General features: G+C 44.8%; 1 protein-coding gene across 3 annotated transcripts in view; it reads right to left on the minus strand.

Moving 5' to 3' along the window:
- Positions 1-27,629, minus strand: part of PUS10 (pseudouridine synthase 10) — a 97,589-nt gene that overhangs the window by 69,510 nt on the left and 450 nt on the right. Inside the window, exons 2-5 of one of the 3 annotated variants that reach the window (XM_075535841.1) lie at positions 24,003-24,195; positions 22,914-23,048; positions 17,359-17,607; positions 16,077-16,163 (exon numbers count right to left, since the gene is read on the minus strand). In XM_075535841.1, the coding sequence (XP_075391956.1) occupies positions 16,077-16,163; positions 17,359-17,607; positions 22,914-23,039 (462 nt within the window). In that variant the 5' untranslated portion in view covers positions 23,040-23,048; positions 24,003-24,195. Of the gene's footprint in view, positions 1-16,076; positions 16,164-17,358; positions 17,608-22,913; positions 23,049-23,607; positions 23,921-24,002; positions 24,196-27,629 lie in introns of those variants that run through there. The other 2 variants (XM_075535843.1, XM_075535842.1) reach the window with 2 other exon arrangements.

Below are 27,629 nucleotides of genomic sequence, written 5' to 3' on the forward strand. Positions count from 1 at the left end.
CGTGCAAGCTCATCTTCGCTGAGCGCCCCTGCTCTCGGTGAGGCCAGGTCTGCTGTCCTCCACCCCACAGGAGCAGATCTGCGCCCCACACCCTGCATGGCAGGGGTGCCAAAGGCTGCTTTCCGCCGCCCATCAGTGTTGAGGACTCGAAAAATGTGCTGGCACTTCTCGGGGATTACTAGAGACATGGCGGCGGCGGCGGCAGTGGCAGCGGCGTGTAGGCCTCCAGTGGAAGAGGAAAGATTCTTCTTAAATGGCTGCAAAAGTACATCGATACGGAACTGCTAGAAATTCAAGCCAGACTCAGAGGAGGGCATGGAACGAGGGCTATCATTGCTGACATCAGAAGGATCTTGGCTGAAAGCAGTGAACACCAGAAAGATGTTTGATCAAAACTTGTCCAGATGAATAGTATGCACAGTCTCAAGTACATCACTGTACTGGACAGGAATCTTGCTCCAATAAAGGAGCAAAAAGCTTTAAAAATGTTTTATTAACTATGCCAATGGGTGCTTGAGTGTGTGAATCATAACAAACTACGGATAACACTGCAAAAAATGGAAATCCCAGAACACTTCATTCTGCTCCTGAGGAAACTTCACCTAGAACAAGAGCCAAGTGTTTAAATAGAGCAAAGAAGGTAAACAAGCGGCCATTTAGCTGACAAGCAACAAAGCCCACATGGAAGAAATACACCAGCCTGTGCGATCACGAGCTGTGGAAGGGATCATGTAACAGGCATCATCAGAACCAAAAATCCTATCATTGTGAATGAGGGGGAGTGCAGGGTGGAGACCCCAAGCCCATTTGTAGAGCACTGGACATTCCCTTACAGAATCAGTCAGGGTGCAGTGTAGCAACAAGGAAACATACAACTTTCCTCTAGTACCTAAATGCTTCCTCCCCCCACTATCATGATCCCAATTCTACCTTACAAATCTGGATAGACCAGAGGATGCACACTAGTACAGATAGGAACTGGAAACACAGGGAATCCAGGGCAGATGGTCCCTTCAGGACCAGTGGTGTGAGTAGCGATACTGGGACGGTACAGGGATGGTGGCATGGAAAGGGGGACCCGATTACAAGGATCTACATGTGACCTCCTCCCTGGGGGACGGACAACAGAAAAGTGGATGAGGGGAGACGTCGGCCAGGGCAAGATATGACAAAATAATAATTTATAAATTATCAAGGGTTAATGAGGGAGGGGAACGGGGAGGGAGGGGGAGAATGAGGAGCTGATGCCAGGGGTTTAGGTGGAGAGCAAATTTTTTGAGAATGATGAGGGCAATGAATGTACAAATGTGCTTTACACAATTGATGTACGTGTGGATTATGATAAGAGTTGTATGAGCCCCTAATCAAAGAAAAAAAGGAAACAAATAGAACAAGGAAATGTGTGGATTAAAATCCAGAAAGGTAAATAACGATGTATAAGTTACCAAGGGCACATTGGGAGGGGGGAGCAGGGAGGGAGGGGAAAAAAAAGAGGACCTGATGCAAAGGGCTTAAGTGGAGAGCAAATGCTTTGAGAATGATTGGGGCGGGGAATGTATGGATGTGCTTTATACAATTGATGTATGTATATGTATGGATTGTGATAAGAGTTGTGTGAGTCCCTAATAGAATGTAAAAAAAGAAAAAAAAAGAAAATGATGAGGACAATGAATGTACAGATGTGCTATACACAATTGATGTATGTATGTATATATGCATTGTGATAAACATTGTATGAGCCCCTAATAAAATGTTGAAAAAGAAAAAAAATCCAGAAAGGTATGCATTAGGCTATATCCTTTCACCACACTTAATTTGTGTGCTGAGCGAATAACCTAAGAAGGTGGGGGTTATATGAAGAACGTGACATGAAGACTGGAGGCAGGCTTACTAACAACCTGTAATAGGCAGATGACACAAGCTTGCTTGCTGAAAGTGAGGAGGACCTGAAGCACTAGCTGACGAATATCAGCGACTGCAGCCTTCAGTATGGATTGCAACTCAATATAAAGGAAAAGAATTCTCACAACTGGACCACTGGGCAGCATAACGATAAACAGGGAAAAGATTGAAGCTGTCAAGGATGCCATTCTACTTGGATCCACGTCAACACTCACAGCAGCAGCAGCAGCAGTCGAAATGTCAAATGACTTACTGCATTGTGAAAAACTGCTGCCCAAGACCTGTTTCGAGTGTTGAAAAGCAAAGCGAATTAAGGTCTCAAAAAACTCACAGCCATGGAGTTGATGCTGACTCACAGTGACCTGATAAGACAGGGTGGAATCACCCCTGTGAGTTTCTGAGGCTGTAACTCTTTATGGGAGTAGGCAGTCCTGCCCTCTTCTATCAGAGCAGCTGGTGGGTTTGAACTGCTGACTTTAGAGTTAGCAGCCCAGCATGTAACCCACTACACCCGCAAGGCCTCTTCTCCCATCAATGGCTATTCTACTCCACTAGTGGTTTCCAATTGTTGACCTGGTGGTTGGCAGCCCCATGGGGAACCACTACGCTCCCAGGGCTCCTGTGGACTGCGGCAGGCCTGATCCAAGTCCACCTGATTCAAGGTGGACTACGGTGGGCCTGATTCAAGTCCACCTGATTCAAGGTGGACTACGGCAGGCCTGATTCAAGTCAACCTGATTCAAGGTGGACTACGGTGGGCCTGATTCAAGTCCACCTGATTCAAGGTGGACTATGGCAGGCCTGATTCAAGTCAACCTGATTCAAGGTGGACTATGGCAGGCCTGATTCAAGTCAACCTGATTCAAGGTGGACTGCGGCGGGCCTGATCCAAGTCCACCTGATTCAAGGTGGACTGCGGCGGGCCTGATTCAAGTCATGGTACTTGCAATCACCTCATATTGCATGTGAAAGTTAGACGATGAGTGTGGAAGACCGAGGAAGAAGCAATCCACTTGAGTGATGGTGTTTGTGGAGAATATTGAGAGTACCACGGACTGTCAGAAGAACAAGAAAACGTTGTCTGAGTCAGCATGCTCCTTAGAAATGAGAATGGCCAAACTTCACCTCACATAGCTTTGGACATGTTATCAGGACTAGCTCTTGGAAAAAAGATATCATGCTTGGTAAACTAGAGCAGGGTCCTCAAACTTTTTAAACAGGGGGCCAGTTCACTGTCCCTCAGACCGTTGGAGGGCCAGACTATAGTTTAAAAAAAACCAACTATGAACAAATTCCTATGCACACTGCACATATCTTATTTTGAAGTAAACAAACGGGGCAAAAATACCCGGCAGGCCGGATAAATGTCCTTGGCGGGCCGCATGTGGGCCACGGGCCGTAGTTTGAGGACACCTGAACTAGACTGTCAGAAGGAAAATGAGAAAGACCCTCGAGGCGAGAGACTGACACAGTGGGTGCAATAATGGACCCAACACAACAACGGTGGACAAGGTGCAAGACAGGGAGGGTTTCCTTCTGTTGTACACAGAGGCGCGACGAAGCTGAACGGACTCAACAGCACCTACCAAAAATGAGCACGTTTGTCCAAACAGACTTCTCATGGGCATGGCCACCGAGGAATTGAAGCTGGACTTCAGCTGAGTTCATGTCCCAGTCACCTTCTGTGATCACCTGTCCTCGTCCTGCCTGGAGCACATGCCCCAGGGGTGCAAGATAGTAACAGAGCCCTAAGCCTGCTCACATGTCTGGCTCCACCACTTCTCTGACACATGGCAGCTCTGCCTGGTTAGCCCCTTCTCTGAGGCATGTCCACGCAGGTGCAGTTTGAGACGGCGAGTGAGAAGGCTCTACTCAGAAGGAAGGCGGCTAATGAATAAAACAAACATGGAGGCGTAGAGCCGATGGGGAGACCGTGTGGCTTTAAAAAGGGGAACACGAAGCCGAGGCACATCAAGTTCCAGTAAACGTGACGCATCGGCCGAGTCACATAACCTCTACAAGCTTTGGTTTCTCCCTTCAAATGAAGCTGAAGGGGCTGATCAGTGAAGTGGTCAGAATCAGCCAGGCTAAAAAAATTCGCCCAAGCATGTGTCCTTTCCAATCCACAGACGGCGAGGGTCCACGACACTTTCACAGACGGAAGGGGCTTTGGGTTTTACACACACAGGTTGAGAACGCCTGGACTCGCTCTCAATCAGAGACCCCCAACAGGGGTGGAGGGGCTCCCACCATGTGAACAGGGGTACACCAGTGGGGTGGCACCATGGTCAGAACGGCCCACACACCACAACCACAACCTTGCCGTTTTTCTACGAGTGCCATGAAGCAAAGAAACAAAATGAAAGCTCCAGAGTCCTGCTCTGGATGCTCACCCCGTCTCCTCCAGGTCGACCACGCCATGAGGCCAACCGCGCGCGCGGATTCTCGCTCCCCAGCACCGTGCTCACGGAGTGGGTTTTTCTGAGACGGTGGGCTGGTTTGCCGCAGGACCCTCTCGTCGCTCGGGTTCTGTGAAAGGCTGGGCTACCTGCAGGCCGAGTATCTACACAGAGTGAAGTGGTCAGCCCAGTGCCACGCCCCGCAGAGAGTTTACTGAAAGAGCCCTCAGGGGCAGAGATGGTGTTTCGGGTACTTTTGCATGTTTCACAGGTTTGTAAAAATACGCTTTTCCTGGACACGGTCACACAGGGATGAAAGCAAATTCTAAGCCAACTAACCTAACCAGAAACAGATTCATGAATTCTGCAACAGTCAGATCATGTGGAGCGTATGTGAGCCTTAAATGGTGGACGAGAGAGAACAAAAGCTGGCTTAAGGCGAGACCCATCGCTAAGGAGCTGCTTCTGACCCACAGCAGAGCTGGGTGAGGCTTCCAAGACTGGAACCTTCCTGGGAGCAGGCGGCCTCTGCTTTGTTCCACAGAGCAGCTGGTTGGGTACGGACTGCCACCCTGGCAGTTAGCAATCCAATGCCTGAACCGCATAGCCCCTAGGGCTCTTGATTTAGGTAACAACAACAAAAACATGCGTACAAATTAAAACTCGAGAAGCCACAGGAAATATTCAGAAAAGCAGAAAACATGTGTCTGGGACAAGGAGGTTCATGGCTGGAGCCAGCAAGCACAGGCCTATCTACACAGTACCAACTGGATAGTGTTACTCCCTATCGTGGACCTCAGAGAAATGTCCTCAAGTGCCGTTCTAAGTATTATTGGAAAATATGTCATCAAGAAAAAAAATCAGCACATCAATCTTGTTGGGTGCCACTGAGTAATCCCGACTCATCTCGCCCCTCTCTGACGGAGCAGAACTGTCACATAGGGTTTTCTAGGCTGTCATCCTGACGCGGTAACACGGCCTTTCTCCCAAAGAGCTGCTGTGTGCATTCAAACTGCTGGCCTTTTGGTTAGGCAGCTGCCTCCAATCAATCAATAATGGAGGTACATACTGGTGCAGTCAATTAAGAAGAAAATACTCCCACCCCCCAGCTATTCAAAGCAGTTATTTTCAAATTTGGAGCAGCAAAGTTTCTAACAGTTAATAAAAGCTAATTTTCACTGCAAAAAAAAAAAAAGAAGAAGAAAATACTGCGGTATCCATTCAGGATGAGCGGCCTGGGGCTGAAGGCTGTCAGCAAGTCACATGCAAAACCTTGTTGCTGGGCATTTTAAGAACAAGGGGGGGATCCAGTGCTCTCTTCAGATTCTGAATGATCACAAAATGGTGAGAAATCCACAGATTTCAGTAAAAACCTTTCCAAGACGCGTGTTAGACTTGAAGAATTTCTAAAACATAAGATGCAGCCACAGAAATGATACTGCTGTTATTTTTACCTACTTTTCTAACATTGTCCCTAATTTCCAAAACTCAGCATCAAGGCGTGGAGGCAATACAAAGTATAACAAATGCAAAGGGAACAACACTTTGATTTGACAAATGAAACCTCAGTGGGATAAGGTGCATATTGAGAGGCGGCTGTTTCCTGCCATCAAGGTGGAGTCAATACAGTGAACTGTCCCCGGCTCCCCCAAAACAAACAAACACACACACTCATACACACACACTGCCCAAGAGGACCGGCTAACGGGACAAACTGATAATACAATAGTGCCCCCTACTGGTCTCAACTTGTACAGACAAACGTGTAAGAAGCAAACTTGTAAGAAACCCCAGACCAAATTCACTGCCACCTAGCGGAGCCCAACCCTGTGGGACAGAGCACAACTACCCCTTCAAGTTTCGGGGATTCAGTCTCAGAAGGTAGAGTCCAGCTGCTGGCCTTGCAGTTCATGGCCCACGCCCTGACCCCTAAGCTAACCTAGACTAGTTAACTTTGAAAAGCGCTCAACGTAAATGCAAGCTTACTCTAGTGGTTTCATCTGCTGGTAACTCTGAAATTCAGCCATCCTCTTCATGGCCAAGGCTGCAGAAACGGGGGCAATCAAGTCAGGGAGTCTGGCAGAGAAGGACAAACCAGACGCAGGGTCCACCCTGGCTCACCTCACTTGCAGGCAGGGACCTTCCCCTCCCCGCTTCTGAAATGGCTCATTTTACAGTAGGTGTGGGGACTCATTAGTACCAGTTAACATCGCAGAGGGAGGCAGTTCCAGCCATCACGTTAGGGGGAGTTAATTACATGTCTGACCCAAAGCAGCACGCCAATTTGTACATTGGAAATCCTGTAAGAAGTATCCAAATGGCTCTTGGCAGAAACAAGGTTCCCCGGCACTGCTGCACAGCCAGCAGGGTGAGACTATTCACAACTGAGTCAGATAACGCAAACAGAGTCGCCCTCCACCTTCTGAGGCAGACCCGGCAGGAAAAGGTCTTTGGAGGGGAGTGGCAGATCCTGTGCTCAAAAGGGCCACATGAAATAATTCTTGCCCTGAAACTCTCATATTTTTTCTTAAAACTAGGCAGGATCTTGAAGTTGATTCAATAATCTCTCTGATCAGTTGTATTTCTTATTATTCTACACCAGACCAAGAGTCAAAGAGATTCTCATCACACCTGGGATTCAGCGATTAACTACATCTGGTTTAAATGCATAGCTCCTAAACCACTCTGGCCTCATCCTTGACCCCGCGAGTTTATTTACCCAGAGAACGAGAACTTAACGTTTACTCCCGATAAACTTTAATTTTGCTAGGTTTTTCCCATTTCCTATCCCTTTTTGGATCTCCAAGCTAAGACTCAGCCTGTCTGCCCTTCTGGCCATCCACACAGTGATAAAACATGCCCTTCGTACCACCATCGATAGGAAGTGTGAGCAAGGTAGGGTCTGGAAAGAGTTCTCAGCCCGTGAGAAACCTCCTGCAGTTCAGTCATTCCAGTGGGTAGGAGAGCCACCTGAGGAGCTCTCCGTTAAAATGCAGGCTCTCAGGCCCTGCCTCTAGAGATCTTTGGTTGGCTGTTTTCACACCAGTTGGACTGCTAACCACAAGGTCAACAGTTTGAGCCCACCAGCCAGCCTGAGGGAGACAGATGAGTCTTTCTGTTCCCGGAAAGATTTACAGCCTCATAAATCTAAAGGGGCAGGTCTACTCTGCCCTACGGGGTCACTATGAGTCAGATTTGACTCGATGGCGGTGGTTTTTGGTGTGTGTGTATGTGTTTTTTAAGGTGAAAGTTTACATATCAAATTAGGTTCCCAATTGACTATTTCTACACAGATTTCTCAGAGACACTGGTTCCATTTCTCATAATGTGTCACCCTTTTCAGTCACTCGTTCTGGTTGTACCACTTCCTGTACTCTAGCTTCCCTGCCCTCTTGCCACCTTCTTTGTTTTAGGGTCAATTTTTTTTAAACCACCTGGTCTCATGTAAATAAGCTGCTTTTTTAAAGGAGCTCATTACTCACAAGTGATCTTTAAGGCTGTGAGTCAGTCTCCCAGATACAGAGATTTTGACTGAGGTGACCTGAAGCCAGGACCAGTCATCTGTTTTGAACACAATCTCCCAGGGGCATCTGGACACAGCTCCAGGGTCGCGCGCACTGAGTAAAAGAAGACTGTGCCCGTCCCCAGCCAGCTACTGCTCTGCCGCAGAGAGAAACACCCAGCGGTGGATACCAGCCATGAAGTAGCTCCTTGTGGGAATGGCCACTCGGTCACAAATCCACCCAACGGCCCTCATCCCCTGCGCGTGTTTCCTGGCCCAACGACAGGCCATTCTAGTCATGCTGGTGGTACTGCACATACTGCACACCGTGCGCTGCCAGCCGCACGAGGAAGACAGGATGTGGATGTGATTGCTTCTGCGTAAACCTGCTCAGGGTGCTGACGACCAGCCCTTCCCCAGCCTTGGGGCCCACACCCCCACTCCATTGGCTCCTGACCTTGCCGGAGTTGAAAGGGCAAGCTCACCCGTTGGTAGTTAACAGACCAACTTCCTTCGCCTTTGGAAAATTGGAACTGCCCTTGCTGGTCTCCAGTCATTTGGCAAATCTTTCCAAAGCAATCAAAGATCACGGACGGTGGCAAGTTCTTTCTGAATCTGCCCTCGGACGTAACTCATCCAGGTCTGAAGACTTGCACCAATTTAGAGAGGCGTCACCACGCGGGACTTGCACGCAGCCCTTTGCAGCTTGAAGATCATTTTCCTTGACAGCAGGGGCAGGCGCAGAATAGGTTTTCCAGCATTCCGCTTTCTTTACATCATTCGTCAGTGACATCACCTTGGCTCCGGAGAGCGGATCTGCCCCTACTTTTCATCTTGGTCTTGCTCCGAATAAAATGTTCAGTGCCCCGTCTCCCTCTGTCATCTTTCCACTTCAGCTGCCGCCTTGCATCTGTGCGAATGAGACGTCACCTTTCCCCAGTTTCTCTTGAAGCCGGTTGCAGATGGGTCCAAAAGTTGGCAGTTGTTAGAGGCGAGTAATGGGTACATACGGGTTCACTAAACTAGTCTCACTACTTCTGAAATTTGGCAAAATAGTTTAATATAGGATATAAGTAAATAAGGTGGAGCAGAGGGGTCAGAGAGAAAGGACGCAGGCAGGAGGAAGTGAGGGGTGGGGCAGAGAATTCCATTTCTTCTTCATTGGGGTATACATGTTTATTTTTCCCCTGTAAGCTAACTTTCATTGGTTGAGATCATTTGGTTTGGGTTAAAATCTGACTGCCCTTGCTCTGAACTCTGTTACGCTCCCTTCCTGCCGACTGGAATACCGTGCGCGCATGCCTTCCTGGTGGGATCCACTCTACTTGTGCTCCTTCCCATGTGCCTATCAGAAAAGCCAGTTCGACCAGTTCTCACTGAGGCCTGGAGTAGTTCTCCAATCACACCTAAGTTTGCATCCAATGGCTCTCATAGTGTGATCCTTGTCCCCGCAGCAGCATCACCGATGTTAGAACTGCCTACCCATGGGTCCTACCTTGACCTACTGTGGAAGTGTGAGGACCACCGCTCTAGGAGAAGAAACTATTCCAATGTGCTTCCTGCCAACTATGATTTGCACCAGGTTCTCTAAACACTGGGAGCCCCCATTAGACTGGGAGGATCGTGTGTCTGCAACGTATCACCCTTCCCCTCGGGATGGAGCAGGCTCCTCCTCTGTCCAGCTAAGATGCTCTCTCCTCCTGTTCTTCAGAAGCATCCTTCCAGTCTCACAATCCCAAGTTTTCGACACAGGTGTATCACTTCATGATAGATCGCACTACTTTATCTCCCTTTCAAGGAGTCTGAGTCTTGCAAAGAGATGTATCGCTTTTCCTTCCAATGTTATCTGAATGACAAGCCGCATCCCAGATAGGGACTGTGCTAGACAGGAGACAGTGAGTGCTCTCCTTATTGTCTCCACGCCTTGGACCGCTAACCACGGGGTCAGAGATTCACAGGCACCAGCCACTCCTCGGGAGAAAGACAAGGCTGTCTGCGAAAGCAAAGATTTACAGAACAGAACCCTGGCAACCCTACGGGGGGAAACTGTGGGTCAGAATCCACACTACGAAAGTGGGTTTGGTTTTCTGATCTCAAGTCTTTGCATCATTCAGACTTTTTATACTGCTATATAAATTTTGGAGCTTCCATGTCTTGCATCTATTTCATTACCATAGTACCGTCTTTGGTGAAGCCCTGGATGCTGCCTCCTTTTATTGTTTGCAGTCTCACTTGCTAACAGGATCTCATCATTTCATCTGCATACTGGTCCTTCTTTGTAGCAGCCTGCAGTTTCAAGCTGTCTGGAGCACATCAGCTAGTTTCTAAGAAAACACACTCAGGAGACATCCTGCGGCAGTTAGATTTTATGTCAACTTGAACCGGTGTGAAAGTGTTAAGGGAGGTGCCCAACCTGTCAATCAGCTCACAGCCTGAGGATGCTTCCTTGGGGGTGTGGCTTTTTCTATAAGAGACACTGGGGACTTCTCTCTCTGGGTCTTCACCTTCCTTCTTGCTGGGATCCTGTATCTGTCTCCTGGGGCAGCCCCAGGGGGGCTGCTGGCCCTGGGACCGAACCTGTCCCAAGCTGTCAGCACACTGCCACGTTCCCACCAAACTTGGATCCATGAGACCCTGCACCCACCAGACTAGGATCTTCCTGCTCGCCACCTCACCTTTCTGATCATCAGCTTTGGCTATGTGAGTCTGAAGAGGGCCCCACTGGCATCGGACCCATGAACTTGAGTTGGACTGGGCTAGGACGCCTTCTTGATAAAGATTACTTCTTGCTATAAAGTGCTTTCTAACAACCCAGACTAACACATACCCCATCCCTCCCTCCATAGTCTCCCAAACGAGGTACAAAGGGATGAGGATCACACTGTCTAGTGTTAGCGGCCCTCAAGTCAACCCCTGACTCACGATGGTCCCACCCACAGCATGTGGGAATGCTGCCCAGACCTATGCATCCTCATCATGGTTTGCAGACCAAACTGTTGGGTCCTCAGGGCGTTCACTGGTTGACGGTCAGCAGTATACAGGCTTTCTTCCTAGCCTTAGTCTGGAGCAGAGATGACACTTCCTGCGTCCTGGCACAGACAAGCCTCCACGGACAGGCAGGTGAGAACTACGCACAAGGAATGTCCGCCCAGGTCTCTGGCAAGAAAGGGGAGAACTGATCCACCAAATCACTGGTGCTCCATTTCCTTCATATGGCTTTAAATTGGTGCTTAACTTGTATCCACCAGAAAGATGTGCTGAAGTCCTAACTCCTGGTGCCTGTGACTGAGCTTGTGTGGAAACAGGGTCTCTGCAGCAGTGAGCGGTGAACTTAGCAGCAGGAGGCCACACTGGTTTCCTTACACAAGAAGCAGCACAAGGGGCGCGGGGTGGGGCAGACGCGCAGGCAGGCAGCGGGAAGGCAGTCGTGTGAAGAAGGCAGAGGCAGAGGCCTGCAGAGCTGGACTTACAAGGCAAGGAACCCTAAGGAGCTCTGGGGCAGGGGGGCGTCGACCTCCAGAGGGCCCAGACCCTACTGTCTGACTTCTAGCCTCGGGGCTGTGGGAAATGAATCGCTGTCCTTATAAATCACTCGATTTGTCTGACAGCTTCGTTTCAGCAGCCCTAGGAAATGAATATAATAAATCAATAAAAGCTATGGCTATACCTAGGAAGGGATTAGCAGGACGGCTGGATTAAGACAGATTTTATCGCCAGATTTTTAAAGCCCTTTACTTGAGGTGATTCTTTTTAACACAGTTCCTTTGTAACTAGGAATGTAACAAATACCATCATATTGATAAAATGCAACTTACTTTCAAATCAATATCATCTGTGATTATAATTCTCTTCTTAGAAGGGGGGAAATCTTAGCCAGGAAAGGATTATTTCTTTTTCAGAGCCTTACTTTATTGATCATTGTAAATCATTCCAATTGACTCAATTCTATATTTCACTCTGAATTATGAAATAATTAATATCAATGCTCCCATGTATACTGAGGTTTGTTCTAAACACAGCCAAATTCAGCTACGTCAAAAGTATCTTAAGATAGAAGTTGAAAATAAAATGTTAAAAAAAGATAGAAGTTGAAAGCCATAATATAAGTGGAAATGTAAAAATCACAGAATTTATATTTAAAATGCAAGAATATGTTAAAGTTCGGTTAAAAAATTTAAAATACATAAATTTAAAGATAAGCATTTTTTTTTAACTGGGACATGTAACAAAGAAACTAACTTGTTTGAAAAGCCATTTGTTCCCAATCTAGACTACCAGCTGCCAAAAAGCCCCAAAGGATGCACTCCCAGCGGGTCGATGCTGACTCATGAACGACCCTGGAAGGTGAGCAGAACACAGAAGCAGTTTGTCCTCTGTTCCAGGGTCTGTAGAGTCGTATCAGCAGCTGAGATTAATGAATGGGACTGGCCAGACCCAAAGAAACCACCAAGGGCCTGAAGCTAACCAGGCCCCGCTTGGTAGGTAAGAGTCCTGAGCATAAGGCTCTGATGGAACTTCCCGAGGGTGACCACGCATGGGAGAGGGGTAGCACCTCCCTCTGGAACGTGGGCGCTCCATCCTGAGATCTCTTTAAGAGCTCACCTTATGTGTTTCATGTGTGTCCTTTTTAGTTGTAATAAATCTGGTGCTGGAAACATGACTTTCATTCTCCAAGTCCTTTTGGCAAATTAACAAGCCCACAGCAGCCAGTGCCTGCCTGTCTGACAGTCTGTAAGGTCTTCTGATGCGCAGGCTCTGGGTGGGGAGCGCTGAGGGCTGCTGCCTGGGAAGATCGTCTGGAAGATGGTGAGCTCTGGGGGGCTAGAGCCAGAGAGTGTGCCAGCAGGTAGCTGGAGGCAAGGACGGCGGAGTGCGAAGGTGAGGACTGGCCCCATCTCCACACCTTGGGGAAGAGAGTCTCACCAGGACATTTGGCAATGGCGGTGTGGCTGAGCACCTCCTACCATGGCCTGGCTTAGGGCACCAAGAAGTAATCTGACATAGTGATAAGAGAAAACCACCATAGTTTCTGGAGAAATCTGGCCTGTGAAAAATAGTGTGCTAGTCCTTCTGAGCCACTCAGTAGGTCTGACTCACATGGTCCTATAAAGACAATGTTTCTTGAGTAATTATTATTCTTAGGAAATGAATGGGTAAAACTCTCATTGATTAATACAAAAGCAAACAATGAGTTTTTTATAACATGCTAAACTGTAGATTTCCATTAATTCTCCAATAATTGGAATAGTCACACATTTCTCCTAAATGGTTGCACAATTATTTAACATTTCTGTTAAAACAATCAGTTACAAAAAGTAGATAGTTCAAGCAGAATAGTTCCGTTTTTATTGTTTTATTTTTTAATAGTTCTGCTTTTAAATAGTCTCTTTAATTTCTAATATGGAACAGGAATACTTCCCAAGTAGCCAATAACTAAAAAATTAATATTGATCAAGGGTAATGTAACTGAGAGGAATTACTGAAACCCAAAGAAGGCTGAGCATGATAGTGAGACAAGAGGAAAGTCAAAGGAAATAGAGGAAAGAGCTAGGAGGCAAAGGGCATTTATAGAGGACTAAATAAAGGCATGTACATATGTAAATATATTTATATATAAGGATGGGGAAATAGATTTATGTGCATATATTTATAGATTTAATATTAAGGTAGCAGATAGACATTGGGCCTCCACACAAGTACTCCCTCAATGCAAGAACACTTTGTTCTATTAAACTGGCATCCCATGATGCTCACCTTCCACACAATTGCTGAAGACACAGCGGGTGCATAAGCAAATGTGGTGAAGAAACCTGATGGTGCCCAGATATCAAAAGATATAGCATCTGGGGTCTTAAAGGCTTGAAGGTAAACAAGCAACCACCTAGCTGAGAAGCAACAAAGCCCACATAGAAGCACACCAACCTGTGTGATTACAAGGTGCAGTAGGGATCAGTTATCAGGCATCAAAAAACAAAAAATCATATCATTGTGTGCTCACCTCACTGATACAATCACTGAAGACAAATGGGTGCATAAGCAAATGTGGTGAAGACAGCTGATGGTGCCCAGCTAACAAAACATACAGCATCTAGGGTCTTAAAGACTTGAAGGTAATCAAGCGGCCATCTAGCTCAGAAGCAACAAAGCCCACATGGAAGAAGCACACCAGCCTGTGTGATCATAAAGGGTTGAAGGGATCAGGTATCAGGCATCAAAGAACAAAAAATCTTATCATTGTGAATGAGGGGGAGTGTGGAGTGGGGACCCAAAACCCATCTGTAGGCAACTAGACATCCCCTTACAGAAGGGTTGCGGGGAGGAGAAGAGACAGTTAGAGTGCAGTGTAGCAACGATGAAACATACAACTTTCCTCTAGTTACTAAATGCTTCCTCCCCCCATCATGATCCCAATTCTACCTTGCAAGTCTGGCTAGACCAAAGTATGTACACTGGTACAGATAGGAAGTGGAAACACAGGGAATCCAGGATGGATGATCCCTTCAGGACCAGTGGTGAGAGTGGCGATATTGGGAGGGTAGAGAGAGGATGGGGTAGAGAGGGGGAACCAATTACAAAGATCTACATATAATCTTCTCCCTTGGGGACGGACAACAGAAAAGTGGGTGAAGAGAGACGTCAGACAGTGTAAGATATGACAAAATATAATATATAAATTATAAAGGGTTCATGAAGGAGGGGGGAGTGGATAGGGAGGAGATAAAAATGAGGGGCTGATGCCAGGGGTTTAAGTGGAAGGCAAATGTTTTGAGAATGATGAGGACAAAGAATGTACAAATGTGCTTTATACAGTTGATGTGTATATGGATTATGATGAGGTGTATGAGCCCCCAATAAAAAACATTTTTAAATTAATATTGTTAAAATCATCACACAAGTGATACAAATGGACAATATATATTTTAGTTTAAAACTATGAACTTTGAGAGGAATGGTTTGGTGCTAAGTAGGATCTATGGATGTCTAGAAAATGCAGGGCTTTAAAAAGTTCATGGAAAAGATCTCATTATTTTTTATTACTCTATGCTTTCTTTTGGATTGAGAAAAGATATAGCCAATATCACTGAACAAGTTTTATAGAAATGGTTAAGTGAAAACTTAACCTGCTGTGTAATCTTTCACTGAAAACACAATAAAATTTTATTTTAAAAAAAAGAGAGAGAGAAGATCCCATTATCTTTTCAATCAATGTTCTCAGGACCATTTTGAGCCTCCTTTGATACTTCATAATTCCTAATTTTGTCGCTCAAACATTTGGGCCTTTGGTGAGCCGCTTAGCTTTAGGGGGTGTGTGCTTTTCTTCCTCAAAGGAAACCTGAAGCTGCCAACGCTGGGAACTACATGGTGACTGACTAGCAGATGACTCTGAGGGTGTGTGAAGCTCAGTGTCTCCCTGCCCTCCCCTCCTGCTTCTACTGCTCAGTTATCACGTCATCAACACAAATCAGTACTGTCACTACGCAGTCACTCCACTCATCTTCAACAAGCCTTCGTCGGATAACAGACACGCACACCGGGGCAAGTGAGGGGTCGGGCACTGTGCTCCCGTGATGCTTTGGGAGCCTTGGGTGGAAGACATCCTATCAGAATAAATGGATAAACTTAGGACCCAGTGTTGTCATTTGGGGATACACGTCATTCACACTGGACTTCCCTTAGCAGTAAAAACAGAGCCAGTTCTGTGTTTTCACCCCGGCTTTGATACGTAAGAATGCTACGGAAGGAGCATTCGTCTTCCATTTAAACCCAGGAGAAATGATGTAGCAGAATCGCAAAAGCCCCAAGTGGAAATACATATGAGGCTACTTCTCTTTCCTTTTATCGATGACAAGAAGTACCAGCTTTCCTTATTTCACTGCAGAGAGTAAGCAGGTTTGTCGTCAGGGAAACGGCGGCCCTGTGCTAGGGGCCTCGCACAGTGCCCCTCTCTGCTGCACATGGTCTCTGCAGCCCTGGGCACGTCTCCTCTGCTGCTCTGCATGCCCGGCGCTCAGTGCATGCTCAGCCAAAATCAGCCGCTGCCCGAGGACCTTGAAAAGACACCATCCCACAAAGAACAAGCTCACGTGAACCACTGACTCCTCTGTCCACTTCTTCACTCCACACCATCTCCCCAACAGCTATTTCTTTCCATCATTCAGTCCGTAAGTAGAACATAAGCGCAACGACAGGGCATGCGGCACTTCTACGTCCACAGTGGCTGGAAAATGCCTAGTGGGCATCTCTCGGAGTTTCATGCATGCAGATGACCTTACCTCTCTTACAGATAGCTGTGGTGGGAAGGAGACCGACAGTACCAAGTTGGTAAATTCAAACCCAGAGGCCTCAACCTTCTGGCACACCTGAAATATGTCAATTGTGGAAATTACCAGGAGTTCCTGAAGGCTTTCCTCTCCCTAAGATGCATGTTTTTTTTTTCAAATGACACAATAAGCAATACAGATTTTCATATTTAAGTATGGGACTCTCAGGCATCCTGTAATGACCATGAAGACTGATGTCACAAGGTACCCAAACCCCCAGGACTGACATCACCTGCAGAGCAATCTGCAGGGTGTCAAATAGCTTTCTTTAAAAAAAAAATAGCTTTCTCTTAGGTCATCTGATAATTTCTAAGTGTTTTCTATATAAAGTAAAGCCAAATCTGGCATTCTGGACAGCTGGGAACCACAGCAATTCCACATTCATTCATTCAACTTCCGTGGTAGTCATGGAATTTCATGTCAACTTGATAAACAGGTGTAAGGGTGGAGTCTAGCCTGTCAATCAGGTCACGGCCTGAGATGCCTCCTTGGGGGCGTGGCCTTCTCATGAAAAGGATTCTGGGAACTTCCTACATTCGGCATCATCGTATGTGCTGCGTGAGTCTAAAGAATGTATGGACATTGGACTAATATCGGACTTATGGACTCGATCTGGACTGGGCTGGGATGTTTTCTTAATATATAATTACTCTTTGATATAAAGCTCTCTTGTACACGAGTATCTCTAGGTTGTTTCTCTAGTTAACCCTGCTAAACCTTCAACAAAGCTAGATCACTTGTCTTTTCTAGATGCTAATAGGTATGGCTAAGACATTTTCACTAACTCCTCCAAAAAACTCCAAACTCACTGCAGCTGATGATGAGTCTACAGGACAGGGTAGAACTGCCCCTGTGGGTTTCCGAGACTGCAGCTCTTTATGGCAACAGAAGCTTCTTCTTTCTCCTGGGGAGCGACTGTTGGTTTCAAACTGCTGACCTGGCAGGTAGCAGCCCACTACACCATGAGGGCTCCTCTAACCCTTTAGCTGTGCTAAACAGCAAATGGACAAGCTGCTCACTTCTTGAACAGTGTCCATCACTAAATCCGTGGGCACGTACATCAGTACGTTCCAGCCATCATGTTGACAAAAAGGTGGTTTGCAAATAGTGGGCTTTTACCTTTTTTGTTTTAATGACCCATTAGTATGAAACAAAATTGAATGAATGGCATTATTCCTTTCTGTATAGGAACTCTAGGCCTTAAAACAAACACTCTCTATAAAGGATTACTTACCTTTTTAATGAAGTCTTTTTCACAGAACTCCTGAAGAATCCCCAGGCATATATTGCACACGTTTAAGCAGGAGGACCTGGGAGCAACACTTCCAACTGCAGAGAGCCTTCCCTCCCCATTCTGACTCAGATCTGCAGTCTCATCATCCGACTCTTGAAGTCGAATTTTCTTGAGAGGTGGATTTGGAGCTTCCAAAATCACTGTATCCTTTTCACTTTCTAGGAACTTCTGTAGTTCACTGAGTAACTCCTAGAAGATAAATAAAAGAAATAGCAGTGGCCCTTTGGCAATGCCCTTAGCGGTCTCTAGGGAAAAAGAAGCGTGGAAATTTATGACATATCACAAAGTTTTCTCATTTTTAGCTACATAAATTCAGAAGTGCTGATCAACTCCCAGGGGAACAAATAACGGAAGAGTGGGTAAGGAGCGATGGAGGATATGTAAGATATGAAAATAATAATCTGTAACTTATCAAGGGTTCGTGAGGGAGGAGGGCAGGGGAGGGAGGGGGAAGAAATGGGGAGCTGATGTCAGGGGCTCAAGTGGGAAGAGAATACTTTGAAATGATGATGGCGGGATATGTGCAAATATGCTTGACACATGGATGAATGTATGGATTGTGATGAGATATAAGAGGCCCCAATAAAAGTATTTTTTTTAATCAGAAGTGCTAGAATATGTGTAGTAGGAAAGACAGACAGAGGGACTCAACAGCATAAGACAGGCTGACTGGAGGAAACCTGAGAGGGGCTCTGACCTGCGTCAAAGGCCTTCTCTGTACAGACCAGCCAGGTGTTGTAGGGACTAGTCAAGGGGGTCCGGTTGGAGGGGGGATGTGTGATTTGGACTGTGGGAAACTGGGGTCATCTGTAGGCTTGGGTCCTTGCTATCTGCACAAGAAATCACTGAACAGGATGTTTCTGCAGGTAGGGGTTTCTGTGAGTCATTCTCCCTTCAAAAAGCGCTTTCCATATACGCTCGAGTATAAGCCGACCCGGATATCTGCCAAGGCGCCTATTTTACCACAAAAACTGCATTAAAAATGTGCTGAAAAGCTCAGTTTATACATGAGTATATACGGTAATTTATTTATCAGCCAGTGTTGACTGTATACCAGCCCGAATGCCATTGAGCTGATTCCACCACAGAATGGCCCTATCGGGCAGCACAGAACTATTTCATAAAATGGCCAAGACTATAATCTTTATAGGGAGAAAGACAGGGCTTCCTCTCCGGTAAACGGTTAATCTAGGAAGCCCACAGAGACAGTTCTTCCCCAGCCTGTAGGGTCCCTATGAGTCAGAATCGACTCACTGGCCGAGAGCGGGATCATCTTTGTGGAATCAAACTGCCACACCTTCCCTCCTCGAAGCAGCTAGTGGGGTCAAATCACTGCCTTTTACCACTAGGCTCCCATTGGCTTTATGTGGAATCTGAAAGACAACTGCCTAACTCCTATAAAATAGTTGCGCTTTTTTTTTTTTAAGGTTTCACCTATCAGTTAAGATAAAGTTCTAAGTCTGAGACAGAAAAGTCCCATTGGCAAATGTATTCATATGGTTTATAGTTCTATTGTGCAGTAACTATCTCAGCAAACACTTCAATTCTCATTTTTAATATATAAAAATCAAAACTGAATTCCCATTGTTTTAGGTAATTTGATAATCTCCCAATTCCTGAAACCACATGAGTATATTTAATTACTATGAAATCTGAAGAATTAAACAGATTTGAAAGTCAATTAAGTAAAGATGATTTCAAACAGATGGCTTCCTAAACAGAGACAAATAGGTTCTGGCAATGTCAAGACGTCGCACCATAATTACAAATAATTTATACATATTAGTCGAAAGGAGCCTTGTACTAACTTCTGGTTTGCCTAATTCCGTCACTCCTTGTATGGTAAAAACTGGCCTTTCTTGGACACTGTCCTTCGGTTCGGACATTACACTTATCCAAAAACTCAGAGGACTTTGCCAGCACCGCCTTCGTGTCTAGACCAGACAGGTTTGTTATTTAGTTGTTGAATGAATATCGTTCTGAAGTTCACTCAGATTTTAATGTACTTAGTCTAAAAGGTGGGGAAATTGTTCACACAAATTTATTTCATTTTATTAAGACTATAGTGCCCATTTTATCTTTCACATAAAAATACTCATATATACATGTACATTCAGGTATATGTACATATGTGCATATGAATATGTATAACATAGATGACTAGAACAGATTAAAATTTAAGAACATTTACTAAAAAATTATCTTCAATATTTTAATATTTATATCGAATGATACAACCAAAAGTTGGTAACATTCAGTCTCTTTATATAATGTATACTTTAAATCTTATATGTATAGACTTATAAATTATAATGTATCCGGGAAAATGTGTAAGATGAGTTACACAAAACCAGCTTTGTGATTTATAGTTATGTTGTGTATAAGTGCATATACACTTAATTATTCATCATGGAAGATGTACCATACATTCCAGATTCCCAAGTGCTCTCACATACGTTATTAGGTCTTGTCCTTTAAAATCCCACAAGCTGATGTGACCATCATCCCACTTTAAAGAGGAGAAAACTGAAGTGGGGAACTAGTAGGACTGGGATTCAAACCCATGTCTTCCAGCTCCAAATTCCGGGCTGTGCACTCAGACCAATTGTAGTGCGCTTACATAACTGGTGTGTGACTAAGGCGAGGTGCCTGACCCCCTGCGCCTCAGTGTTTCCATCTGAAACTAGAGAACGAGAGGTCACTGGGAGGATTGCCTGAGAGCCTGGCATGGAACAGCGCTAGCCCAACCGTGGGTGTTACGTGCTGGAAAAACAGCAACAACTAACTGGACCAGGAAAAGAACAGCTACTGCTAACGCCTCGGTAATTTTAGTTTAATGATGAGGAAATCTGAGTACAGGAAGCCCCTGGGTTAGAAACGTCAGGCTTGCAGACCATGCACACTTGCCCTTCAATGTTATGTAAGTTTGGCCTCACTTTTTGTGTTGTTTTTTAACTTGTCCTCGCTTTGAAATGCTTGAATCAACCCCTGTACCAAATCAAAATGAAATTAAACTAAAAATTTGCCTCTGTGTTCACAGAACCTCAGGCTCCTTCACTAACTGCACGTGCATGTGTTTCACTAGCGAAATAGACTGGAGTCTGCTAGCACTAAAAGAAAGCTAAGTAAGAAGGCGCTTAGGTTCGACTTATTAACAGATTCTTAAAACACATAAGTTAGGAGTGGATCTTGCTGTAAGCCGGGGACCGCTTGTATTTCTGTTGTAATGTGTTGTACAGCAATGACAACGGTGATGAGGATAAGTGTTTACTTCTAGGGGATTTTATTCCAACACAAGTGGTAAATACAAATGTTTATAAAGAGGACAGAAAAAGAAAAAAGGGGGGGGAAGTAACCCACTCCCTAATCAGTGGTACTTTACATAAGGTTTAAAAATATGCTTTCCTGTAAGTAACAGCACCGCTCATGGCATAGTGGTTATGAGTTGGACGACTAATCCAGAAGTCAGCAGTTCAAAACCATCAGTGGAAGAAAGACAAGGCTTTCTATCTCCGAAAACAGTCTCAGAAACCCACAGGGGCTGTACCATCCTGTCCTACAGGGTTGCTATGAGGAGGAAACAATTCAATGGCAGTGAGTTTGGTTTTTTTACTCCCTGTAAAAGAAGATCTCGTGATCACTGCACACTCTTATTACATTTTAATGCGATCTAGCATGGCCCTTATTGCATTAATTTGTGATAGCCTAACTGGATATCCTTTAGGAAAGGTCTATATTAGCGTTTCCCAATGTGGAGAGGTGCAAAAGCAGATACCTACACTGTATCTTGGATTACGGGCTGGTGTACCCAAGCTTTTCTTTGCCAGGAGGGCCCCCGAGTAATCTTTGTCTGTAAAAGAGGTGGTAGGCCAAATACATTTGGGAACCTCTGGTCCCTATGAACATAAAATGCACAATGGAATTGTTTCAGAGTCCACTCCACTAAACGTAAGAGGGAGTCATTTCATAAGAGATTTGGATTCCTGAGACAGGTTTTTCTAAGATAGCGACAATTCCATAATTACCACTTCAGTGATTACATTATATTTATATTACTTTATATTTAAATTATATATTATAAAGTATAATAAACTTTGTTTCTGTTGGTTTTGTCATTGTTTTCTAACAGTCTTGTTGGCATATAATTTACATATCACACAATTGAGTCTTCACCCATTCAATTTTATCAAGGGGAGTTTTACAATCACCACCACATCTACCTTAGGGCCTTCCCAGTTTTTTTGTTTTTTTAATGGAGAGTGATGGATAGATGTCCATTGCCATCTAGTCAATTCTGGCTCATAGGAACCCTATGGGACAGGGCAGAAACGGCCCCCATGCTGCCGAAGCTATAAATCTTGATGGAAGTAGACTGCCCCATGGGCTGGCTAGTGGGTTCCACCCACTGACCCTCGGGCTAGCAGTCAAGCACTTTAGCCATCACAAGGCTTCTTACAGATAAGTACCCTCAAATGTCCAGGCAGTCCTATAAAAATACAGAGAATCTTTTTGTTTGGGTTTTATTTTTAATTTTTTTAAATCCTTTTAAGGGGGAAGTGCAGAGTGGAGACCCAAGGCCCAAGTGTCAGCCAATGGAGATCCCCTCATAGAGGGGCTTAGGAGAGGAGATGGGTTAATTAGGGTGTGAGGTAGTATCGATGAAGAACACAGCTTTCCCCCAGATCCTGGATGCTTCCTCCCCCCAACTACCATGATCCGAATTCTACCTTACAGGGCTGGATAGGACAGAGGCTGTACACTGGTACATATGAGGGTTGGAGGTACAGGGAATCCAGGGTGGATGATACCTTCAGGACCAAGGGTGTGAGGGACGATGCTGGGAGAGTGGAGGGTGAGTGGGTTGGAAAGGGGGAACTGATTACAAGGATCCACATGTGACCTCTTCCCTGGGAGAGGGACAGCAGAGAAGGGGGGAAGGGAGACCCCGGGTAGGACAAGATATGACAAAATAACGAGGTATAAATTACCAAGGGCATATGAGGGAGGGGGGAAAGGGGAGGGAGGGGGGGAAAAAAAAAAAGAGGACCTGATGCAAGGGGCTTAAGTGGAGAGCAAATCCCTTGAGAATGATTGGGGCAGGGAATGTATGGATGTGCTTTATACAATTGATGTATGTATATGTATGGATTGTGGTAAGAGTTGTTTGAGTCCCTAATAAAATGTAAAAGAAGAAAAGAGAAAAAAAAATGATTAGGGCAAAGACTGTACAGATGTGCTTTATACAATTGATGTATGTATATGTATGAACTGTGAAAAGAATTGTATCAGCCCCAATAAAATGTTAAAAAATAAATAAATAAAATGTGAAAAAATAATAATAAAATTAAGAACATTAAAATTAAAAAAAATCCTTTTATTAGGGGCTCATACAACTCATCACAATCCATACATACATCAATTGTGTGAAGCACATTTGTACATCCATTGCCCTCATCATCAGAGAATCTTTTAAACTTAAAATGATCACAAAATACCTTGGATGGAAGCTTGTACGGTGCATGAAAATCCACACCACAGAATCTGAAGATACATCTTGGACAGGTACCAGAACTGAGCAAAAGCCAGGCCACACCCTTGTTTTCCTCAGTCAGTGGAAACATATCGAATAACTGCAACAAAAAGCAAAATAAAACTAGACGCTTACTTTCACAGACCCATAGGGCATCACCTTTAGGGGAAAACTCCTTTTGATTTGAGAGATACTGTTGTGCCATTCCCCAAAATTCTGCTTTCTTAATATGCAGTTCCTAAGGCATAAAGGAAGCTTTTACAATGGAGTCAATATCTCACGGTCAAGGAATGTAGCTGAACTCCTAGATTAGGATAAAGCCAGTGAGAGAAGGAGAAAGATCTCCAAGAGTGGTTGTCTCTGAGGAGGATCATGAAAAACTCCAGAGTGGGTTTTTTGCTTCTTACGTAGTTGACAACAGAGCTGACTCAATCAGCTTTTTCTAGTGGGAATTTAAAATAAAAGTGGCTATAAAAAACCACCCGATCTGTTTGCATTGTGCTGCACGTGGCTCAGTGGAGTCGCTAGGCGGCTGCCGAGGTGCCGGCTGCGCTGGGCGGCGCTGTCAGGAGGGGAGAAGGGCGCCAACATAACTGAAATTTTTCTGCAGTATTTCACCAGGAAGAAACATTTTTAATAAGGTCCCACTACCAGCACACCTTGTTTCATTGCTCTTTTCTCTGTTCTGCTTCTCAGGTATTGCATTTTTTTTGGACAAATCGAAGGTTTGGATGAATTCTCCAAAGAGCAAATCTCTTGGCCCCATGCTTCTAACATCAGGTGCTCACTTAGCGTCCCGGGGTCACATTTCGGTCATTCTCACATTTCATTTATTTTCATTATGCTACTGCATCCTTCATAGACTGCCATCTAGTGTAAACCTGACTGTTGATGCACTGGGCAACCCCAAAATGAATGCGATTCTCTTTACAGCAGTATTTGCTCTACTGCGTCGGTCCGGAACCAAACCTGCACGATCTCCAAAGGTATGCCTGCAATGAGTTATAACAAAAACATTTGTGTAAGGCCAGCGTACATGTCTCACTATACCCACCAAGCTAAACCCCGGGGCTAGTTTACTCCTTGAGGCTTCTGCTGCGCTCTGCTCAGAGCTGTCAGTATTCCATCACAGGGGTGCTTCGGATCACATGCTTGTGTCTGCATGTGCTACAGACAGGTGCCTTCCTTTCGTTGCTGCTGGTGTTTCTACAGTGACTGATTTTTGTCCGCTTTTTCTGGCGTTTTACCTACAGAATTGTGGAAATTAGTATTTGTGAGGTTATTATCAGTAACTTTTTGAAAAGAAGGAATAATTAAAGGAAAGGGGGAAAGTCAAAAAAGGCTTCTGCTCTGCACTAGTAACATTATTACCAATAGCACTGTGAGTCAGTGTAAGAAAGCTTGCAGAACAATTTTATAAGTAGTCATATAATTTTTTAAAATTGTACATGTAAGAAATTTACAACTAGTCACATACTTATCACACCTGCTCTATGATTAAAATTGACAATAAACATTGTGAATTGAGGTGCCGAAGGGATCAGTTATCAGATATCAAAGAACAAAAAATCATATCATTGTGTGTTCACCTCCCCAATTCGATCGCTGAAGACAAATGTGTGTATAAGCAAACGTGGTGAAGAAAGCTGATGGTGCCCATCTATCAAAAGATATAGCATCTGGGGTCTTGAAGACTTGAAGGTAAACAAGAGGCTATCTAGCTCAGAAGCAACAAAGCCCACATGGAAGAAGCAAACCAGTCTGTATGATCATAAGGGATGAGGTATCAGGCATCAAAGAACAAAAAACCTTATCATTGTGAATGAGGGGGAGTGGGGAATCCAAAGGCCATTTGTAGGCAACTGGACATCCCCTTCTGGAAGGGTCGTGGGGAGGGACGAGCTAGTCAGGGTGCAGTGTAGCAACGATAAAAAATACAACTTTCCTCTAGTTCCTAAATGCTTCCTCCCCTACCTCTACCCCTACTATCATGATCCCAGGTCTACCTTACAAATCTGGCTAGACCAGAGGATGTACACTGGTACAGATAGGAATTGGAAACACAGGAAATCCAGGATGGATGATCCCTTCAGGACCAGTGGTGAGAGTGGCGATACCAGGAGGGTGGAGGGAGGGTGGGGTGGAAAGGGGAAACCAATTACAGGGATCTACATATAACCTCCTCCCTGGGGGACAGACAACAGAAACGTGAGTGAAGGGAGATGTCAGACAGTGTTAAGATATGACAAAATAATAATTTATAAATTATCAAGGGTTCATGAGGGATAGGGGAAGGACGAGGGAGGGGGGGGAAATGAGGAGCCAAGGGCTTAAGTGGAGAGCAAATGTTTTGAGAATGATGAAGGCAAGGAATGTCTAAATGTGCTTTACATAACTGATTTAAGTATGGATTGTGATAACAGTTGTATGAGCCCCCAATAAAATGATTTTTAAAAATTTTTAAAAAGCATTGTGAAGGATTCTGCATGGCCTGGAGGTTCTCAAGGGAGCAGTGTGTGAGACATTGGAGTGAACCTACCTATAGGGAATGCCAACTCTAGTGGCCAGCTGACTTTGACTCACCTTAATAAAAGTCAGCCACCCATTCAAAAGTTATCTCCTAAACCCAAAAACGTCCATTTTACTTGATAAAAATTTAACTAAATAACTTAACCATTAGCAAGTGAGAAAAATCTGCTGCCCCTATTCACAAGTAAGATCTCCAATTAATAAACAAAGTAAAACCTGCCAAAACATTTACAAAAGTTGCTTCATTTTGTTGTGTGTGAAAATACACACCCTTTTTGCAATTTGAACAAACTCAGTAAAAAGACAACCCCAAAATTCCCTACCCTTGAGTCAATGCCAACCCAGAGGACAGGGAACCCTGTGGGCTTCCAAGGCTGTTAGCTCATTGTGGGAGTAGAAAGCCTCCAATTTCTCTGCCATAGAAGACACTAGCAACTTTTAGTTCATACGGTTTCATAAATCAACTGAATTCACATAAAATTTGTGTTAGGGAGAAGCTCTAGCTAACAAGGAACTATGCAGCTGTTTGTGTTTGTCCGCAACTCAAACTTACTTGCAAGTTTCCAAGTGTTTGGGGCCACATGCCAAGAGAAGTAGCTCCTTGAAAAAACAAAAATGGAGCAGGAGCCCTGCACCAGAAAATCAGTTCAGCAGCCAGGCTACAAACTATAGATTGCTTCTGTCTGGTAAGTTTGAGTCACCAGGGAAAGGAAAAGAGAAGAAAATCAGGCTTGTCTGGACACACCAGTAAGAGGTTGGAATATCAGGACTGAGAAACACTGATTTAGAGTGGCCTACGTGAATGTGGGTTCCATGGTATTCTCAAATAAGCATACAGAGGGAGTAGAAAACACCCTTTAAATAATGAAACTATGCAGTCAAATCATTATTGCGTACATCGATCTGTATCTCTCCCCTCTGCCATTTAATCATCTAGTTTAGTGTTGCCTTGGAAGGAATAATGATGCTCTGAAGGACTGAACATCAGCAGTTCAAGTCCATCCCTGACTGCACTCCCATTACATATGTCTCACTCATTAATTACCCCTTTACTCCTACTCCACAAGGCTTTTATTTAATCCAGAATTACCTTTTATCCTGGAAAGAGAAACAAAATACACAGGCCCAATTAAGAAAAAAAATCAGAGTGGTTTGATTTTTTAAATGAGCTTAAAAAAGATACTTTGTTGGGAAAAAAAGATATTTTGATACTTTGTTGGAACTCAAAGTAGTTAGGTGCTACTTTGTATGCTCTCTCTATATATAGACCACCACCCCCTTTGGCTTAAAGATTGAGACAAAAATGCTAAGTCAAATCTCCTGGCGGTGAGAAGTTTGCAAACCTGCTAAGAATGAAGACACCCCCTCTCCTGACCAATTTGAAAAGGTTTTTAAACACGCACGCATTAAACGAACAAAATTATCGTGTGTGTCTGTGTGCACTAGATTAGTTGAGTTATGGACCGCTCAAGATCTTCACCTGGCAACAATCTAGCAACTTCTCAAGCACGTCGACATTGAGAGGAGATAGGTTTTAAAATTAGTTGCTGCTGCTCCGTGTTGAGCCTTGCAATGAGTGTCTTGAAAGTCAGTTGTATCAGAATGATTATCTTTGATAGCGAGTCCTGAGAAATGCATCCCACGCAGTAAGTTCTTTATTGTTGGCTACTTTCGTTATTTATTTGTTTTTCATTTATGTTTGTTTTACAGAACCCCGAGGCAAGTCATTGCAACATTGCAAGGGTAAATGTATTCTCCGGGGATAGAGTCCCTTCTCCGCAAGTCACTAACTAGCCCAGTTTCCTAAAGAGAAGATGGGCTTTTAGCCTTCTTGGACGATGACAGCAGAAATACTGCAGAGGAAAGAGCAAGGGCCACTGAAATGGACCAGACCGGGCTCCACACTCCAAAATCCTTTAAAGCTCACCCCCATAGAGAAGAGGGCGGGGGGGGGGGGGCGGAGGCGTAAACGACTAGCGGGGGAGGCACTCGCAACATCCTTGAGCTACCAGCTCACTAGGCGGTAGAAACTGCAATGGACTCTTGGAAAGTTCACCCCAAGATCTAACCTCGATTTTCTTCTTGCCAACCCATCCCTTCCCCCGCCCCGTCAGGTCCCAGGAACTTCCCACTCACCCTCTCCTTGCTAACA

This window comes from Tenrec ecaudatus, chromosome 17 (genome assembly GCF_050624435.1).
Source record: "Tenrec ecaudatus isolate mTenEca1 chromosome 17, mTenEca1.hap1, whole genome shotgun sequence".
Lineage (NCBI taxonomy): Eukaryota > Metazoa > Chordata > Mammalia > Afrosoricida > Tenrecidae > Tenrec > Tenrec ecaudatus.